The sequence below is a fragment of the Panicum virgatum genome, chromosome 6K, assembly GCF_016808335.1.
Source record: "Panicum virgatum strain AP13 chromosome 6K, P.virgatum_v5, whole genome shotgun sequence".
Lineage (NCBI taxonomy): Eukaryota > Viridiplantae > Streptophyta > Magnoliopsida > Poales > Poaceae > Panicum > Panicum virgatum.
Window position 1 is genome coordinate 8,026,267 of NC_053141.1, and position 20,287 is coordinate 8,046,553.

The 20,287-nt window shown below is 50.2% G+C and overlaps 3 protein-coding genes and 1 pseudogene across 4 annotated transcripts; all 4 read left to right on the top strand.

The window, feature by feature from the left end:
* The first annotated feature begins 368 nt into the window (after window positions 1–368).
* LOC120713196 lies at window positions 369–1,121 on the top strand. Its single transcript, XM_039999202.1, has 3 exons — window positions 369–485; window positions 558–731; window positions 810–1,121. Exons 1-3 carry the CDS (start codon window positions 369–371, stop codon window positions 1,119–1,121), a joined length of 603 nt encoding a protein of 200 aa, XP_039855136.1.
* Window positions 1,122–2,152: 1,031 nt separating this feature from the next.
* Window positions 2,153–4,789, top strand: LOC120713197 (annotated as a pseudogene). The gene is made up of 3 exons (XR_005691205.1): window positions 2,153–2,215; window positions 2,600–3,489; window positions 3,772–4,789. The product of XR_005691205.1 is annotated as a zealexin A1 synthase-like (transcript).
* Window positions 4,790–7,401: 2,612 nt separating this feature from the next.
* Window positions 7,402–19,439, top strand: LOC120711554 (zealexin A1 synthase-like). Its single transcript, XM_039997110.1, has 3 exons — window positions 7,402–7,517; window positions 17,256–18,144; window positions 18,426–19,439. The coding sequence occupies exons 1-3, from the start codon at window positions 7,501–7,503 to the stop codon at window positions 19,053–19,055; spliced, it is 1,536 nt and encodes a 511-aa protein (XP_039853044.1). The 5' UTR covers window positions 7,402–7,500; the 3' UTR covers window positions 19,056–19,439.
* LOC120711555 lies at window positions 9,924–16,312 on the top strand. Its single transcript, XM_039997111.1, has 2 exons — window positions 9,924–11,219; window positions 16,227–16,312. Exons 1-2 carry the CDS (start codon window positions 10,364–10,366, stop codon window positions 16,310–16,312), a joined length of 942 nt encoding a protein of 313 aa, XP_039853045.1. The 5' UTR covers window positions 9,924–10,363.
* Window positions 19,440–20,287: the final 848 nt, after the last annotated feature.

Sequence of the window (20,287 nt, forward strand, 5' to 3'; positions counted from 1 at the left end):
TTGTGCAGCCTGGTGAGCACAAACGGAAGCCCAATGGTATCTTGGGTCTTTTGTGCCGGCTGCACTTCCCCGGGCTCGTGATGCATGCTGGGTGCTGGAGCATACACGTGGGACCACCATGGCCAGCCCGGACGCTACTGATCGCGAAGGAAGGAACTTTACCACCAAAGCGAGGCGGGTGGTCGGGAGTTGTGGGTAAGTCATCCTCGCACTAAATTGTTAGAAATATCACATTATGTTTCAATTTTTGGAATAATGATTGTAATTATCTTGTGGGTATATATGCAGGATTTCTACAGGTGCGAGGAAGGCTATGAGGCCCGGGCGAACGAGCGGGCTCACCAGGCTTGCTACAGCTGGTGAAGGATATGCACTACGAGGCGCGTGTCCAAGCTGTCATTGTGTACTGCGCCGAGTTCGAGAAGATGAGTGTCAAGAAACCAGCCGCAAGAGACATCTTTCTCACGCGAGACCAGTACTTAAGGGTAAATAAATGCCATATCTACTCATTTATCTTGTATTTGATATTACAATATGCATGCACTTCATTACGTTAGGTGCCTCCGAACTGGTGCGCAAACAAGGCCGAGTGCTGGTCTATGATGGTGGACAAGTGGATCAGCGAAGATTGGGCCCGCCAGCACGCCTTATGCCGGGAGCGCCGCTTGATGATGCCGGGTCCGGCACATCATCAAGGGAGCCTTAGCCTCGGCGAGTACAAGAATACTTGGGTAAGTTCACTAATTTCTTCATTCTTTCTAAAGCTATATTTTTAATTCTTATTAATCATCTTGTTGACTTCTTGGCAGTCGGAGTCTCATCCAGGCCAGTCTTGCAACGACTTCACGGCGTACACCATGTCTCACATGGGCAGGGCGACGTCGGACGTGGCCTACAACCCGGCGGCTCCACCAGAGGCCTACACAAACCCAAGCATCCACGCGCATCAATGCATACACGGAGGTGAGAAGGGCGCTCCACGGGGAGACTTGGGATCCGACCACCACGCCACTCTCCGGAGAAGCCATCATGAGGGCGAGACAAGGGAAGAAGCACGGGCGGTACTTGATCGCCAACAGCTTGGTCGACACGGCGAGTACGCCCAGTCTCTCACAGCTTAGGCAAGTACCACGACTTGACCCCGCCCATAAGCCTACAGCCTGAGACTTCAGTGGCTAGCGTGCACCAGAGACAGGTTAGTTTAGATTTAGTTGCCGTTCTATGATTAAAATGAAATTTTGCTTCGTATTGTAACATGGAGGTTTAAATCTTGTAGGCCGAGATGGAGGCAAAGTTTGAGGAGGAGAGGAGGTGCCGAATGGAGATCGAGGCCATGCTGGAGCAGGAGCGGAAGCTGAGGGAGAGCAGTCGGTTATGTTGCAGAGTATGGTCACCTGGATGCAAGGACTTGGCGCGTCGATGAACTATGCGACGCCGCCTCCTCCATTCGCCTTACCAGTTCAGCCTTACTTTCCTGCAGGACCTTCTGACACTCCCGTGAGTATGTTTTGTTTGTAGATATTATTATATTTTTGTTATGCTTCTTCAACTTATATGTTCCTATTTGCAGAATCAGTCGTGGAACGCATCGAACGACCCTCCTCCGGACCAGAACTCGCCGGCGGCCCAGTGGCCATCTTGGTCCCAGAGACCTGAGCAGTGAATGTCTTATAGTACTAGTGTATTGGACTTATTATACGTATCGGACTATATTCTATGTGATGGACTTGTGTTATGTATCGGACTCGTGTTATGTATTGGACTTGTGATATATGTGATGGACTGTGTTATTTGTATCGATGTCATTCTCGTAATTGTCAATTTATGTGATGGACTATAACTGCCTGTAATGACCTCTGCATTTATATATATTTCTGTTGTATTTGTATGGAAAAACATAGAAAAAGAAACAAAAAAAGAAAAAATTCACCACTTTGCCGAGTGTTTAATCCAAAACACTCGGCAAAGGGGCCTGCACAGGTCAGCATACTTTGCCGAGTGCTAAAGCAAAGGCACTCGCCAAAGATTTGAAAATTTGCCGAGTGCCAGAGTCCAGCACTCAGGCAAATAGACACGTGGCCTCACCCTGTCGCGGGAACTTTACCGAGTGCCAAAGTCCAGCACTCGGGCAAAGTGGACACGTGGAGGCAACATGGCGCGGGGACTTTGCCGAGTGTCGGACGCGGACCCTCGGCAAAAATTCAAACTGTGCCGAGTACCTGCCGTTGGACACTCGGCAAAAGCGGCGGACTAGGGTGGCGCCAGTGGCGGATTGCAAGATTGGAGGCAAGGGGGGCTGAACAACAATAGAAATGTTGATTTGTGTGAAGATTTAATGGTAATTTGGAGGTCTTGCTACAGTGTTTACGTGTAATTAGGGGAGCTTAGGGGGGTTTAAGCCCCCCCTAGCCCCCCTCCTGTATCCGCCCCTGGGTGGCGCACGTAGCGTGCTTTGCCGAGTGCCCGTAATCCGACACTCGGCAAAGTCAACATTGCCGTGGGATCCTTTGCGAGTGTTACACTCGGCAAAGACTTTGCCGAGTGGAACCTGTCCTTTGCCGAGTGTAACGGACACTCGGCAAAGTTTGGAAGTCCGTAGTGCTACCTCTACCTTGGATTAGCTCTCGTCTCGCTGCTCGTCATCATGCTGGGCAAGCGCTGCCGGCGCTCCGCCATGGCGAACGGGCACGGCCTGCGCCTGCCACCCGGGCCATGGCAGCTGCCAATCATCGGCAGCCTGCACCACATGATCGGCAAGCTCCCGCACCACGCCATGCGTGACCCTCGCGCGGCGCCATGGGCCGCTCATGCTGCTCCGGATCGGCGAGGGTGCCCACGCTGGTGGTGTCGTCCCGGGAGGCGGCGCGAGAGGTGATGAAGACGCACGACACGGTGTTCGCGACGCGGCCTTTGAGCCCCACCTTTCGCGCGCTCACCAACGGCGATCGGGGAATCATCATGGCGCCCTACGGGGCACACTGGCGGCAGCTCCGCCGGATCACCACCACCAAGCTCCTCAGCGCGCGCCGCGTTCTCTCCTTCCGCGCCGTCCGCGAGGAGGAGGCCGCCGCCATGCTGCGCGCGTGCGCCGCCGCTGCGGCGGGGGTCTCGCGCCGTGGACATGCGCGAGCGGCTGTCCGCGCTCATCACGGACACCACGATGCGCGCCGCGATGGGCGACCGGTTCAAAGACCGCGAGGTCTTCCTGCGTGCGCTCGACCGCATCATTGTGCTCGCTGCCGGGTTCAACATGGCCGACCTGTGGCCGTCCTCCCGGATCGTCAGCCGGCTCAGCGGCGCCGTGCGCCACTGCGAGGAGATCCGTGACACCACGTTTCGGATCCTCGACGGCATCATCGAGGAGCACCTGGAGAAGATGGGCAACAGAGGTGGCGGCGAGGTTGAAGACCTCCTCGACGTGCTGCTAAAGGTACAGCAGGACGGTGACCTGCCGATCCCGCTCGACATGGACGTCATCAAACTCGCCATCCTTGTAAGCAATCTTAAACTCATTAGCAATGTTTTAAATAGCTGGCTAAAACATTTAGACCTATCTATGTCCGAAACAGTCTATATCCCGTTATAGTGGACTATAGCAACAACTAAGAGTGTTAAATTGTACATGAAAAATTAGCTAAATTATATTTCTCTCAAATAGCTGTAGTCGAAGATAGCGGAAGCTATAGTCGAAAATTTAAAACCTTACTCATTAGCTGACTGCTTTATACGGCTGCTGATTGGCTTCTCTGTAAAAATTGCATGTGTTGCTTGCAGGGACATCTTTGGCGGCAGCGAGACGACAGCGCCGACGCTGGAGTGGGCCATGGCCGAGCTCGTCCATAACCCCAAGGTCATGGAGCGGGTGACGGCGGAGGTGCGGAACGCCTTCGCAGCGCACGGGTCGGTGCGGGAGGACAAGCTCGCTGAGGCGGGGCTCCGGTACCTGCCCCTCGTCATCCTGGAGACGCTCCGGCTGCACACGCCGCTGCCGTTCCTGATCCCGCAGGCGTGCCAGGAACCCTGCCGCGTGCTGGGCTACGACGTGCCGCAGGGCATCACAGTGATGGTGAACGCATGGGCGCTGGGCCGCGACGAACAGTATTGGCCGGGGGACCCCGACGCGTTCCGGCCGGAGCGGTTCGAGGCCGGCGGCGGAAGCGCAGCGGACTTCAAGGGCGCCGACTTCGAGCTCCTGCCGTTCGGGTCCGGGCGGAGGATGTGCCCTGGCATGGGCTTTGCGCTCGCCAACATGGAGCTCGCGCTTGCCAGCCTCCTCTTCCACTTCGACTGGGAGGTGCCCGGCGCCGCCGAGCTCGACATGACCGAGGCGTTCGGCCTCACCGCGCACCGGAAATCCAGGCTCCTGCTCCGCCCCATCCTCCGCGTTCCTGTGCCAGGCGTCTAGCCACCGCCGGCTCGCCGCCACCAAAGGATGGATTGCATGCTGGGTTCAGACAGCCAGGATTCGGGAAATTGTTATAGCCAGAACCTTAGCCTGTACGTGTTGGTTAGTGCGTGTCCAGCTAGTTGTTTCCATTCTGTTTGGATAAGGGGCACGAGCTCACGACCTGTGTGATGCCGTGCATGCTACTGTTAGGCGTGGCGAGATTAGCTCGCTTCTGCCCGGGTCTTGGGCCACGGGAACGCTCTCGCGTACGGCGTCGTGGGGATGGACACGACAATGCTGTGCCCGAGGAATGCGCTAGGACTTTGCTTTACCTTGTAATCACCAAATAAAGGGAATATACAGCACCGGAAAAGCTGCAGCTTGTTTATTTGCAGCACCAAATACTTGCTTTCCAGTTTCTGTTGTGAATTCAGGGGCGTTCATTTGTGAAGTTACAAAATTATTGCAATAACGTCTCCGGTATAAATTTTAGATTACGGGTTAGACCATTTCCAGCAATGATCCCTAAATCACAGCCCTCGTATAGTCTCCAGATAATGCTTCAAAGTCCAGCAGAGCCCCATATTTCAGCCCCCATCTATCCCGCAACAAGCTATTGAGTGGGGCCCATGGATGAAGGGCTTCCTTGAGACCCCCAAGGCCCAGGGGGTGCAAGGGGAGATTTGGAGGTCTCTCTAGTTTGGTGACTCAAGTAGAGAGTCTACTGAAGTTATTTTTTTTTTAATTCCACCATTCAAATTTGGAATAGGGGGCTTCGTAGAGGGTAAGCCTTTTGTAAGCGAATCCACAAGCACTTGCCTATTATATATATGCTCAATAAATTTCAGCATGATTCCAGACTTTCTCCTTTACAACGTATAACTTATTGTCAATATATTTGGCAACACACTTGACCCGTTGTCATAGAAATATAATATTTAAATGGTCATTGTTGTCTACCATCATTAACTCCGGGCATAGTTATTTTAATTACCTTTTCATGTCCCTGAAGCCTCATGACAAGCTATATCGCGGGTATGCATTATTAATGACACCACAACTGTTTCATTGAGTTTTTCCACAATAAAACTCCAAGTGCGAGTGTTAGCTACTAATGTGGACTTTACTGACCATCTCGCTAAAACTCAGTTCTTTTTACTCACAAATTTTTGAGAGCACGTGTTTCTTTCTTACTTAGCATAAGGCTTACAATACTTTGCAAAAATACGAAGTCATTCTCTAACTCTATTCCAGTGATCTATTGCTGGACTGGACTTCTGCCAAAATATCCCGGATACTTTATGTCAGGGTAGATTTTTTCCAAAGCACATGGAACCCTTTTCTTTCAACTGATCTCATATTGGTTCCTGGAATGCTAAAAAATTCAAAACTACTACCCTTGACAATAGAACAAGCGTAGGCTTACTCGCATGCATGCTATATTTCTTTAGAGCCCTTTCTAAGTATGCTCTCTGCAATAGTCCAAATACCCTTTTTCTTTATTCCAGTGAATTTCCATTCCTAGAGCGAATAGGTCTTCACTGAGATTATTTTTATCAAAACTAGAGGTCATAATAATCTTCTTCTTTGAACTTTGCGTGAAAAGTGTTTCCCATTTTTGAACTTTGCATACTTGCGATTTGCCATATCTTGACCTTTACTTGAAACCCAAAACTTTTCTTTGTTCTCATAAAACTTTAGATACCATTATTATGTGATCTGATTTCATCAGATGGTATTGCATGAAACAGGTCAGGTGCTAACACTTGAATCGTGTCCCCATTTAGCCACCTATCTCACCAAAAGAGCGCGCTCTCCTTCCCATCGCCGACCAATATATGTAAGGAGGCCTCGAACATCGCGAGCACCTCCCTTTCAGAATTTGCTGGAAGATCGGCCCAGCACTTTGAGGAGGCGCCGATCCTCCTCGCTCCTGGCATCGGCTCCGGCAGCAGCATCATGCCATGCCAGTGCGCCGCCCATGTGCGCGCGCCATGCTCTCCGGCGTGCAGTCCACGATAACCTCGAGGCAATCAACACGCAGCAAGCACACATCGCTTGACCCAAGGCGACCACTAGCCAATCAACACGGTGGCGGCTATTGCTTGTTGATGGTTGACTTGTCGCATGTAATAGTCCCGGTCCGAGCCAATCAACACGCAACAAGTACACAGCTTGACCCAAGGCAACCACTAGCCAATCAACACGGTGGCTGCTACTCCACGCAGGTTGGAACAACTGCAATGCTATTTATTTAAATTACAAGCAGCAGCTCACTAAGCTAGCAAAGCCACACCGGGAGCTTACATTGGGAGCAACTCCAGTGGAAGACCAGCACTACCTCTACCTTGGATTAGCTCTCGTCGCGCTGCTCCTCATCATGCTCGCTAAGCGCCGGCGCTCTGCCAGAGCATGTGTGTAAAAAAAAAATCAAAACTCAACATATTATTGTACCATAAATCTCAGAAAAAAAAATCAATCATGCATGTGTGTAAAGATAGAAAAAAATAAATCTTCTTATCTCTCTTCCATAAATTTAGTAAATTATTTACTTAGAAATAAGGAAAAAAATTATAGATCAAATTCAAATTATTATATAATCTTGTTCTCATACTAAAATAGCACAACTTCATCCAAATGTTTGAGGCAAACAGTGGCTCAAATAGAAAATCCACAGCATAGAGATCTAGATCCAGCTAGAGGCAAAGAGAGCTCCATTTGAGCTTTAAAACTAACAAAAAAGCTCTAATCTTATAAAATTTTGAGCTAAAAAAAATTAAGGGTCTTGTTAAGCTGAGGCCACTAGAGTCATGGCCCATTACGTTGTGATAGAGTCAAGAAAATATTTTTTTTCTGTAGAAATATTGCCGACCATCATCTCGAGCCAATCAACACGCAGGGAGTACACATTGTTTGACCCAGGATAGGTAGCACGTGCTGGACTGCTGGGTGCACCTGGCAATCAATCACCAATAATTTAGCCTCACCCTTACTGTCACCGTGTAGGTTACGGAGGAACACAGAACACTCACTGCCATGCTACTTAAGGTGCAAGCAGCTCACTAAGCTAGCAAAAAGCCACACCAGGGGAGCTTGCATTGGGAGCAACTCCAATGGAAGACCACCACCACTACACTACCGGAAACGGCATATATGCCGAGTGCTCGGTTCTTTGCCGAGTGCCGAGCCCCAGGCACTCGGCAAATATTCCGCACACGGTACATTCCATTTTTGCCGAGTTCCAGCACTCGGCAAAAGTCCAACACTCGGCATAAAATACCTTTGCCAAGTTCCGCGGGGCAGGCACTCGGCAACATTTGCGCACGTGGCCGCCGCGTGCGCCAGCCGTCAAACCGGCTGACGGCCGTTATTGTTTGCCGAGTGCCGGTCGTCAGGCACTCAGCAAACCCGAATCTTCACCGAGTGTTTTTTGCAGGCACTCGGCAAAGTTTGTTTTGCCGAGTGCATTTCGCTGGCACTCGGCAAATATTTAAATTTTTTCCATTGTAGACCTCAAAATTTTTTGTACCCAATACATACAACATGTGGTACTCCATGTTCAAATTTGGTGTATTTCTTAATGTATTTTATATATTTTATGAATTAATTGTATTTTCATCAATTTTTTTGAATTCGTTTGATAATTATTATTTTTTCTGCACTTATATAAATGGAACTTGAGCTAAAACTACATGAAATAATGGTTAATTTTGGTATTTTTTTGGAATATGCATTGTGGAGTAAATTTGACAAGATATTTCCAAACTATGTTGCAGCAAATTTTGAAACTATGCTGAAACGAGAAAGAGAGGGTGTCAAAAAATGATTTAAAAAAAGTTCTTTGCCGTGTGCCCCCTTACCTGGCACTCGGCAAAGGATGGTTTTGCCGAGTGCCCTCTGAGCCAGCACTCAGCAAATAATTTGTTTGCCTTTTTTTTGAAAATGGCTTTGCCGAGTGCCGGATCTCGGGCACTCTGGCAAACCTGATCCGGCACTCGGCAAATCCTCAAAGACTTATCCAAAACGGCGCTTCCCTGACTCACACACCGCACACGAACACACACTCGTCCACCGTCGCCCGCCTGCCTGCGCCGCCGCCGCCTGTCCGCCCGCGCTGCCGCCGCCTGTCCCCGCGCGCCCCCCGCCGCCATCGGCCGTCCGCTCGCGCCGCTGCCGCCCGCACTGCCACCGCCCGTCCGCCCGTGCCCCCGGCCGCCATCGCCCTTCAGCCCGCGTCGCCGCCACCCGTCCGCCCGCGCCGCCGCCCGCCGTCCGGCTGCCCGCCACCTCCACGCCTCCGCCCGCCCGCTCCATGCAGCCTGCGCTGCCGCTCACCATGGCTGGCGCATAACCATCCCCCTCGACGCTCCACGCCGGCGGCCCCGGTCCACGCAGCCTGCGCCGACGCTCGCCATGGCCGGCGCATGAGCACCCCTTCTCGACCGGCCGCCCATCGACGATCAGGTACTCCACCCAACTGAAGAAGCTCGTGGTCAAGTGCTGTTACAGCCAGTGGCGGAGCTAGGAACCGAGCATAGCAGGGGCCAAATTGTCATGGCATCTCGACATACTATTCAAAATCCATATACGGTGGCAGCGTGGTTTCTTATTCTTGCTTACCGTGGTCGCCTTATGCGCTCTTAATACCTACATGGACATACTCTCATTGTGCTGCTTTTCTGAACCAGTTAAACTACTGATTGAACTTGATTTATGTCATGTGTTATATGAAATATTTTCCTCCTAATAATATAACACCTTGTATATAGAATCATTTGGATTTGAGAACTGAACGTGCAATAGGAGTCATTTGCAGCAGCTGTCAATGACAGAGGTTGTCCCTGCATTTGACTAAAAGGCGCTGCACTTGCATGATCAACACACTGCACGTCTAGTCATGCAATGCCGACTTCTTGTATGAATGCGTCATCGTTTGGTGTAAAATAGCATAGCAATAGATTGCTAGAACTTTTGAGTAAGCACAAATGAAGGAGGGGCCGTGGCCCAGGTTGGCCGACATGTGGCTCCACCGGTGGTTACAGCAGATCATCTATACTATACACATCGTATTTAGAAACGATGATTGGTTCGACTTTGAAACAATTCGATGGCAACAAATTGTTGCATAGTGCAAGGAATTTCGTGATGAATAGTAAACCATAAAGCATCATTGTTGGCTTGTTGTTTATTTGGCTTTCAAGAAACAGTATGAGGCAATGCCCCACACGTAAGCAAAACAGATTGGTGATATTTCACGTGATACTTCTAAAAACTATGGTGATTTTGCAACTGCAACAAATATTTATTTATTATGTTATTATAGAAAAAGCATATAAGTGATGACTCTCTGCAGTGGATATGTGCAAGTGTGCAACACCTTTTCCTTTATTTTCATCAAGCTAGCATTTCCAGATCCAACAAGAAAATGGAAAAATTATAATCAGATCTTTTTTTTTCTAAATACCAGGTCGTCGACTCGTTCACTTGGCCGCAAGCCGTCGTCGAGCAGCACAGACCGTGGAGCCCGTAGGTGAGCACGTGTACAAGAGTTTGTTTTCGTATTCTGTTCGTAGTTCACGTAACCCGGTTAGGCGTCTCCCGTTCGAAACAGATATGGTTCGAAATATGTAGATTTATACATATCTATGGCCGTATCTGTTTCGAATTGTCCATGTTATTTGGACAGCCCGATGATGCGTAGATGGGGTTAGTTTCCATGGTCCGCTCCCATCCGAGACAGAATCTGGGCAACATCTCTCCATTGTTCTCCGGATACACAATCTCCCTTCCGGGACGTGTATCTCGAGAACAGCGGGGAGGTGCTGCCGAAATTCTATCTCGGATTGGAGGGGATCATGTAAACTGACCTCATCTACGTATGGTCGGGTGGGATTAGGACCTATCTTTACCTACTAGAGTCTAAGCCGAACTTTTACATGCATTTAAATTTGATAGTAGTCGCTGATATCTTGGAAGATGGATGACCGTGAGTGGATGTACACCGGCCGAGTAACTCGAGCTAGCATGACCAATGAATGGATTGAGAAGACTAACGAGTTCTTGGAAGGGGCATGGGCGCAAGCTGAAGGGTCGAGATTCATGTGGTGTCCCTGCAAGAGTTGTGGAAACCAGAAACGAAAGACAAAGAAGGTCATGGGCGAACATCTTGTCAATTATGGATTTACGCCAGATTATACCCGGTGGATCTTTCACGGTGAAGCCCATCGTATGAGGGACAAGGTCGTGAGGCAACGCATCGATGAATGTGATGCTGCTGGTGGGATTGAGGACATGTTAGACGACTATGAGGAGGCACATTTCGGTGAAGGACCGCAGGAGGAGGAGCCAGAGGCAAGCACAAAGGCGTTTTACGAGATGTTGGAGGCGGCACAGAAACCTCTTCACGGCCAAACAAAGGTTTCTCAGCTGGACGGCATTGGACGCCTTATGGCCTTAAAGTCCCAGTTTGGCCTGAGCCGAGACGCCTTTGATAGTATGTTGACCGTTTTTGGGAGCATGCTTCTGGAAGATCACATTCTGCCCAAGACAATGTATCAGGCGACGAAAATCCTTAGTGCACTGAAGATGCCATATGAGCAGATACATTCTTGTCCTAATGGGTGCATTTTATTTAGGAAAGAGCACGAGGCTGAAACTTACTGTCCAAAATGCAAAGCCTCAAGATTCCTGGAGGTGGATGCTGGCGACGGTCAGCCTAAGAGGCAGCTCACGATTCCTGTGAAAATCGTACGTTACCTTCCGTTCATTCAAAGGATCCAAAGACTCTATATGACCGAGGAAACCGCGAAACAGATGACATGGCACAAAAAAGGTGTTCGATACAACCTAGATAAGATGGTGCATCCCTCCGACGGTGAGTCATGGACTCATTTTGATGAGATTCATCATGAGAAAGCTAAAGAAGCTCGTAATGTACGTGTTGCGCTGGCAACCGATGGGTTCAATCCTTATGGTATGATGGCCGCATCGTACTCATGTTGGCCCGTGTTTGTTATTCCGTTGAATCTCCCCCCCCCAGCGTTCTCTTTCAACGACAAACCATATTTGTGTCGTTGATTATTCCTGAGCACCCAGGGAATAAAATGAGTGTTTATATGGAGCCTCTAATCGATGAGTTGATCAAAGCATGGGAGGAGGGGGTGTGGACGTACGACCGAGCGACAAAGACAAACTTCAGAATGTATGTGTGGTACCACTACTCTCTGCATGACCTCCCAGCGTATGGCATTTTCTGCGGGTGGTGTACTCATGGAAAGTTCCCATGCCCAACATGCAAGACAACTCTGCAGTTCATTTGGTTGAGAAAGTAGGGCAAGTATTCGTCGTTTGACAAGCATCGACAATTCCTTCCTGCTGACCATCCATTTAGAAGGGACATTAAGAACTTCACGAAAGGTGTCGTAGTTACAGAATGTGCACCGCAGATGCTGACGGGTGCCGTGCTTCATGCTCAGATAGATGCTCTCCAGGTTAATGATGCAGGTGGTTTTGTGGGATATGGCGAAGAACATTCTTGGACTCAGGTCTCTGGCTTGTGGAGGCTTCCCTATATTAATGATCTCCTCCTTCCACACAATATTGATGCCATGCACACTGAAAAGAATTGGGGCGAGGCTCTTTTTGGAACTTTCATGGACATTCCTGATAAGACGAAGGACAACGTCAAGGCTCGAGTGGATCTGGCAACGTTGTGCGATAGACCAAGATACGAAATGAAGACTCCGAGACCAGGTAGACAATGGAGGAAGACTCCGGCGGATTTCATCCTAACGAGGCCCCAAAAAAAGGAAGCACTAGAGTGGATCCAAAAGTTACAATTTCCAGATGGGTATGCAGTGAATCTGAGGAGGGGAGTTAATTTGACTACGATGCGAATCAACGGGCTGAAGAGTCATGACTACCACATATGGATTGAGCGGCTTCTTCCTATGATGGTTCGAGGCTATCTCCCTGATAATATATGGCGAGTGTTGGCAGAGTTGAGCAATTTCTTCCGCCAGCTGTGTGCTAAGGAGTTATCTCGGGTCGTTATTTCGGACATGGAAAAAGTGGCCCCTGTGTTGCTATGTAAGCTGGAGAAGATCTTTCCACCCGCCTTCTTCAATCCGATGCAGCATTTGCTTCTACATCTTCCGTATGAGGCACGGATGGGGGGCCTGTGCAGTACCATTGGTGCTATCCAATTGAGAGATGTCAGAATGTCCTTCGAACGAAATGCAAAAATAAATGGAAAATTGAAGCTTCTATTGCCTGAGTCATATATTTTGGAGGAGGTGTCAAACTTCACAACCAAATACTATGGTGACAATCTTCCCAGCGTACATAATCCACCCCCTCGTTACAATGCTGGCGATAATGAATCGAGTCTCATCATCTTCCGAGGACAACTTGGAAGTGCAAGTGATGCGAGGTACAAGACCTTGAACCATGAAGAGTGGCACCGTATCATGCTATACGTGTTGACCAACCTTTCCGAGGTGGAGCCGTATATTGTGTAAGTACTCAACATTGTGCCCAATTCACGAGTTTCAGTTTCACAAGTTTCCACTTCTTAGCATCCAGCCCCCTTTGTCATTTTTGATATAGGGAATTTCAACGACTATTTTGGCGTCGCTCAAGGGCTCCAACCCCGATGGAAATGGAGAGTCTTCTTAAAAATGGCGTGGGAAATTCACAACCCGATTTCATTTATTGGTTTCAACAGAAGGTAGTCTTGAATTCATAGTTCTATTCCATTTCGTTGTCCTCAAACTATATGACAAACTATCCTGCATACGCTTGCAGGGCCAAACTGATTCGTCCATGAGTGCCGAGTTGAGACAGGTTGCCGATGGTTTTAGCTACAAGTCGTTTAACGTTTATGACGTGAACGAATATCGCTTCCACACAATGACATACGAGCAGAGTCGACCCAATCGAAGAACCACTAATACCGGCGTTTTTACGCCAGGTCAAGACGGAGTCGAGTATTATGGAAGAGTTGAAAAAATATACGAACTCAAGTTTCATGGTTCTGTACGGCTCACTCCAGTCATTTTCAAATGCCATTGGTTTGATCCAACATTAACAAGACATACCCCTAGTGTTGGCCTAGTCGAAATTCGACAGGATTCAACGTTACAAGGCGAAGATGTGTACATTGTGGCTCAACAAGCCATACAAGTTTATTATATCTCATACCCGTGCCAAACCGACTACCGTCTTCGGGGTTGGGATGTTGTGTATAAAGTATCGCCACACGGCAAACTACCTCTCCCAAACAACGAAGATTACAACAATGATAGAGAGTTTTTTCAAGAAGAGGGGCTACAAGGGAGTTTCGAGATAGACTTATCCGACGAGATTGGAATGGAAGTCGACAATGAAAGGGAAGTTGACGAGGAAGACGGAGATGAGGTTCAAAATATTCAGGACTTACAATTACTAGAGCGACTACGTTTAGGCAGAGACAGTGAAGACAACATTCCTCCTTTGGATTCTGCTGGTTATGTTGACATAGCTGATAGTGATGATGAGGATTACGATCCAGCTAATCCCAATTATGATGACTACTTCTAAAACATGTAGGACTCGCAATATTTAATATATATTATGTTAATTTCTAGTTATATTTTCATTTATTTGCAAGTATTGTTTATCCTGACTAATTCATTCACTCCTTTTGATTTCAGGTAACTAAACAAAGATGCCAGGCTGTCACAAGATGACTTGGCTGAGCTCCTTGTACAGAGGCAGTGGTGGAGGAGGCGGTAGTGGGTCCGACGCACCCGAGGGGTCCGGGAGCCGTAGTGTTCGCAAAGGTGGTGGAGGAGGGGGAGCGAAAGGGAGACGGAGAGGGAGGGGTGGAGGAGGAGGTAGTGGGAGTGGTGGAGGAGGTAAGGTGAGGAGGGGGACGAGGGAGAGGACCCCCTTCTCCTGTAGAGGCCGAGGAGGAGGAGGAGGAGGAGAGGGTGGAGGACCAGGGGAGCGAGGAGGAGGAGGAGCACGTGGAGGGGCACATGGAGGAGGACGAGGAGGAGGCCGAGGAGGGGGCGGCAGAAGATGAGCGGGTGGTGTGGTTACGTGGACCGTCGCATCTCCCGCGACGTCCGATACCTCTAGCGAGACGCCCGATGATTCGGCCACTAGAGCCTAAGTAAGTATGTTAGTACTTATTTATTATGCATTACATATATTTAAAATTGCAATACTAACTAAAATTTTACCTTAAACACTCTTGCAGGGGGTGGTTTTTTGTGCAGCCTGGTGAGCACAAACGGAAGCCCAATGGTATCTTGGGTCTTTTGTGCCGGCTGCACTTCCCCGGGCTCGTGATGCATGCTGGGTGCTGGAGCCGGCATACACGTGGGACCACTACATGGCCAGCCCGGACGCTACTGATCGCGAAGGAAGGAACTTTACCACCAAAGCGAGGCGGGTGGTCGGGGAGTTGTGGGTAAGTCATCCTCGCACTAAATTGTTAGAAATATCACATTATGTTTCAATTTTTGGAATAATGATTGTAATTATCTTGTGGGTATATATGCAGGATTTCTACAGGTGCGAGGAAGGCTATGAGGCCCGGGCGAACGAGCGGGCTCACCAGGCTTGCTACAAGCTGGTGAAGGATATGCACTACGAGGCGCGTGTCCAAGCTGTCATTGTGTACTGCGCCGAGTTCGAGAAGATGAGTGTCAAGAAACCAGCCGCAAGAGACATCTTTCTCACGCGAGACCAGTACTTAAGGGTAAATAAATGCCATATCTACTCATTTATCTTGTATTTGATATTACAATATGTCATGCACTTCATTACGTTTAGGTGCCTCCGAACTGGTGCGCAAACAAGGCCGAGTGCTGGTCTATGATGGTGGACAAGTGGATCAGCGAAGATTGGGCCCGCCAGCACGCCTTATGCCGGGAGCGCCGCTTGATGATGCCGGGTCCGGCACATCATCAAGGGAGCCTTAGCCTCGGCGAGTACAAGAATACTTGGGTAAGTTCACTAATTTCTTCATTCTTTCTAAAGCTATATTTTTAATTCTTATTAATCATCTTGTTGACTTCTTGGCAGTCGGAGTCTCATCCAGGCCAGTCTTGCAACGACTTCACGGCGTACACCATGTCTCACATGGGCAGGGCGACGTCGGACGTGGCCTACAACCCGGCGGCTCCACCAGAGGCCTACACAAACCCAAGCATCCACGCGTGCATCAATGCATACACGGAGGTGAGAAGGGCGCTCCACGGGGAGACTTGGGATCCGACCACCACGCCACTCTCCGGAGAAGCCATCATGAGGGCGAGACAAGGGAAGAAGCACGGGCGGTACTTGATCGCCAACAGCTTGGTCGACACGGCGAGTACGCCCAGTCTCTCACAGCTTAGGGCAAGTACCACCGACTTGACCCCGCCCATAAGCCTACAGCCTGAGACTTCAGTGGCTAGCGTGCACCAGAGACAGGTTAGTTTAGATTTAGTTGCCGTTCTATGATTAAAATGAAATTTTGCTTCGTATTGTAACATGGAGGTTTAAATCTTGTAGGCCGAGATGGAGGCAAAGTTTGAGGAGGAGAGGAGGTGCCGAATGGAGATCGAGGCCATGCTGGAGCAGGAGCGGAAGCTGAGGGAGGAGCAGTCGGTTATGTTGCAGAGTATGGTCACCTGGATGCAAGGACTTGGCGCGTCGATGAACTATGCGACGCCGCCTCCTCCATTCGCCTTACCAGTTCAGCCTTACTTTCCTGCAGGACCTTCTGACACTCCCGTGAGTATGTTTTGTTTGTAGATATTATTATATTTTTGTTATGCTTCTTCAACTTATATGTTCCTATTTGCAGAATCAGTCGTGGAACGCATCGAACGACCCTCCTCCGGACCAGAACTCGCCGGCGGCCCAGTGGCCATCTTGGTCCCAGAGACCTGAGCAGTGAATGTCTTATAGTACTAGTGTATTGGACTTATTATACGTATCGGACTATATTCTATGTGATGGACTTGTGTTATGTATCGGACTCGTGTTATGTATTGGACTTGTGATATATGTGATGGACTGTGTTATTTGTATCGATGTCATTCTCGTAATTGTCAATTATATGTGATGGACTATAACTGCCTGTAATGACCTCTGCATTTATATATATTTCTGTTGTATTTGTATGGAAAAACATAGAAAAAAGAAACAAAAAAAGAAAAATTCACCACTTTGCCGAGTGTTTAATCCAAAACACTCGGCAAAGGGGCCTGCACAGGTCAGCATACTTTGCCGAGTGCTAAAGCAAAGGCACTCGCCAAAGATTTGAAAATTTGCCGAGTGCCAGAGTCCAGCACTCGGCAAAATAGACACGTGGCCTCACCCTGTCGCGGGAACTTTACCGAGTGCCAAAGTCCAGCACTCGGCAAAGTGGACACGTGGAGGCAACATGGCGCGGGGACTTTGCCGAGTGTCGGACGCGGACCCTCGGCAAAAATTCAAACTGTGCCGAGTACCTGCCGTTGGACACTCGGCAAAGCGTCGGACTAGGGTGGCGCCAGTGGCGGATGCAAGATTGGAGGCAAGGGGGGCTGAAACAATAGAAATGTTGATTTGTGTGAAGATTTAATGGTAATTTGGAGGTCTTGCTACAGTGTTTTACGTGTAATTAGGGGAGCTTAGGGGGGTTTAAGCCCCCCTAGCCCCCCTCCTGTATCCGCCCCTGGGTGGCGCCACGTAGCTGCTTTGCCGAGTGCCCGTAATCCGACACTCGGCAAAGTCAACATTGCCGTGGGATCCTTTGCCGAGTGTTACACTCGGCAAAGACTTTGCCGAGTGGAACCTGTCCTTTGCCGAGTGTAACGGACACTCGGCAAAGTTTGGAAGTCCGGTAGTGCTACCTCTACCTTGGATTAGCTCTCGTCTCGCTGCTCGTCATCATGCTGGGCAAGCGCTGCCGGCGCTCCGCCATGGCGAACGGGCACGGCCTGCGCCTGCCACCCGGGCCATGGCAGCTGCCAATCATCGGCAGCCTGCACCACATGATCGGCAAGCTCCCGCACCACGCCATGCGTGACCTCGCGCGGCGCCATGGGCCGCTCATGCTGCTCCGGATCGGCGAGGTGCCCACGCTGGTGGTGTCGTCCCGGGAGGCGGCGCGAGAGGTGATGAAGACGCACGACACGGTGTTCGCGACGCGGCCTTTGAGCCCCACCTTTCGCGCGCTCACCAACGGCGATCGGGGAATCATCATGGCGCCCTACGGGGCACACTGGCGGCAGCTCCGCCGGATCACCACCACCAAGCTCCTCAGCGCGCGCCGCGTTCTCTCCTTCCGCGCCGTCCGCGAGGAGGAGGCCGCCGCCATGCTGCGCGCGTGCGCCGCCGCTGCGGCGGGGTCTCGCGCCGTGGACATGCGCGAGCGGCTGTCCGCGCTCATCACGGACACCACGATGCGCGCCGCGATGGGCGACCGGTTCAAAGACCGCGAGGTCTTCCTGCGTGCGCTCGACCGCATCATTGTGCTCGCTGCCGGGTTCAACATGGCCGACCTGTGGCCGTCCTCCCGGATCGTCAGCCGGCTCAGCGGCGCCGTGCGCCACTGCGAGGAGATCCGTGACACCACGTTTCGGATCCTCGACGGCATCATCGAGGAGCACCTGGAGAAGATGGGCAACAGAGGTGGCGGCGAGGTTGAAGACCTCCTCGACGTGCTGCTAAAGGTACAGCAGGACGGTGACCTGCCGATCCCGCTCGACATGGACGTCATCAAACTCGCCATCCTTGTAAGCAATCTTAAACTCATTAGCAATGTTTTAAATAGCTGGCTAAAACATTTAGACCTATCTATGTCCGAAACAGTCTATATCCCGTTATAGTGGACTATAGCAACAACTAAGAGTGTTAAATTGTACATGAAAAAATTAGCTAAATTATATTTCTCTCAAATAGCTGTAGTCGAAGATAGCGGAAGCTATAGTCGAAAATTTAAAACCTTACTCATTAGCTGACTGCTTTATACGGCTGCTGATTGGCTTCTCTGTAAAATTGCATGTGTTGCTTGCAGGACATCTTTGGCGGCAGCGAGACGACAGCGCCGACGCTGGAGTGGGCCATGGCCGAGCTCGTCCATAACCCCAAGGTCATGGAGCGGGTGACGGCGGAGGTGCGGAACGCCTTCGCAGCGCACGGGTCGGTGCGGGAGGACAAGCTCGCTGAGGCGGGGCTCCGGTACCTGCCCCTCGTCATCCTGGAGACGCTCCGGCTGCACACGCCGCTGCCGTTCCTGATCCCGCAGGCGTGCCAGGAACCCTGCCGCGTGCTGGGCTACGACGTGCCGCAGGGCATCACAGTGATGGTGAACGCATGGGCGCTGGGCCGCGACGAACAGTATTGGCCGGGGGACCCCGACGCGTTCCGGCCGGAGCGGTTCGAGGCCGGCGGCGGAAGCGCAGCGGACTTCAAGGGCGCCGACTTCGAGCTCCTGCCGTTCGGGTCCGGGCGGAGGATGTGCCCTGGCATGGGCTTTGCGCTCGCCAACATGGAGCTCGCGCTTGCCAGCCTCCTCTTCCACTTCGACTGGGAGGTGCCCGGCGCCGCCGAGCTCGACATGACCGAGGCGTTCGGCCTCACCGCGCACCGGAAATCCAGGCTCCTGCTCCGCCCCATCCTCCGCGTTCCTGTGCCAGGCGTCTAGCCACCGCCGGCTCGCCGCCACCAAAGGATGGATTGCATGCTGGGTTCAGACAGCCAGGATTCGGGAAATTGTTATAGCCAGAACCTTAGCCTGTACGTGTTGGTTAGTGCGTGTCCAGCTAGTTGTTTCCATTCTGTTTGGATAAGGGGCACGAGCTCACGACCTGTGTGATGCCGTGCATGCTACTGTTAGGCGTGGCGAGATTAGCTCGCTTCTGCCCGGGTCTTGGGCCACGGGAACGCTCTCGCGTACGGCGTCGTGGGGATGGACACGACAATGCTGTGCCCGAGGAATGCGCTAGGACTTTGCTTTACCTTGTAATCACCAAATAAAGGGAATATACAGCACCGGAAAAGCTGCAGCTTGTTTATTTGCAGCACCAAATACTTGCTTTCCAGTTTCTGTTGTGAATTCAGGGGCGTTCATTTGTGAAGTTACAAAATTATTGCAATAACGTCTCCGGTATAAATTTTAGATTACGGGTTAGACCATTTCCAGCAATGATCCCTAAATCACAGCCCTCGTATAGTCTCCAGATAATGCTTCAAAGTCCAGCAGAGCCCCATATTTCAGCCCCCATCTATCCCGCAACAAGCTATTGAGTGGGGCCCATGGATGAAGGGCTTCCTTGAGACCCCCAAGGCCCAGGGGGTGCAAGGGGAGATTTGGAGGTCTCTCTAGTTTGGTGACTCAAGTAGAGAGTCTACTGAAGTTATTTTTTTTTAATTCCACCCTTCAAATTTGGAATAGGGGGCTTCGTAGAGGGTAAGCCTTTTGTAAGCGAATCCACAAGCACTTGCCTATTATATATATGCTCAATAAATTTCAGCATGATTCCAGACTTTCTCCTTTACAACGTATAACTTATTGTCAATATATTTGGCAGCACACTTGACCCGTTGTCATAGAAATATAATATTTAAATGGTCATTGTTGTCTACCATCATTAACTCCGGGCATAGTTATTTTAATTACCTTTTCATGTCCCTGAAGCCTCATGACAAGCTATATCGCGGGTATGCATTATTAATGACACCACAACTGTTTCATTGAGTTTTTCCACAATAAAACTCCAAGTGCGAGTGTTAGCTACTAATGTGGACTTTACTGACCATCTCGCTAAAACTCAGTTCTTTTTACTCACAAATTTTTGAGAGCACGTGTTTCTTTCTTACTTAGCATAAGGCTTACAATACTTTGCAAAAATACGAAGTCATTCTCTAACTCTATTC

Coding starts and splice junctions, on each gene's coding strand:
- LOC120711555 (XM_039997111.1), top strand. CDS start 10,364: ATGGATGACCGTGAGTGGATGTACACCGGCCGAGTAACTCGAGCTAGC. Junction 11,220..16,226: donor GATGACATGGCACAAAAAAG/GTGTTCGATACA, acceptor TCCTATTTGCAG/AATCAGTCGTGGAACGCATC.
- LOC120711554 (XM_039997110.1), top strand. Junction 18,145..18,425: donor TCATCAAACTCGCCATCCTT/GTAAGCAATCTT, acceptor TGTTGCTTGCAG/GACATCTTTGGCGGCAGCGA.
- LOC120713196 (XM_039999202.1), top strand. CDS start 369: ATGCACTACGAGGCGCGTGTCCAAGCTGTCATTGTGTACTGCGCCGAG. Junction 486..557: donor CGCGAGACCAGTACTTAAGG/GTAAATAAATGC, acceptor TCATTACGTTAG/GTGCCTCCGAACTGGTGCGC. Junction 732..809: donor GCGAGTACAAGAATACTTGG/GTAAGTTCACTA, acceptor ACTTCTTGGCAG/TCGGAGTCTCATCCAGGCCA.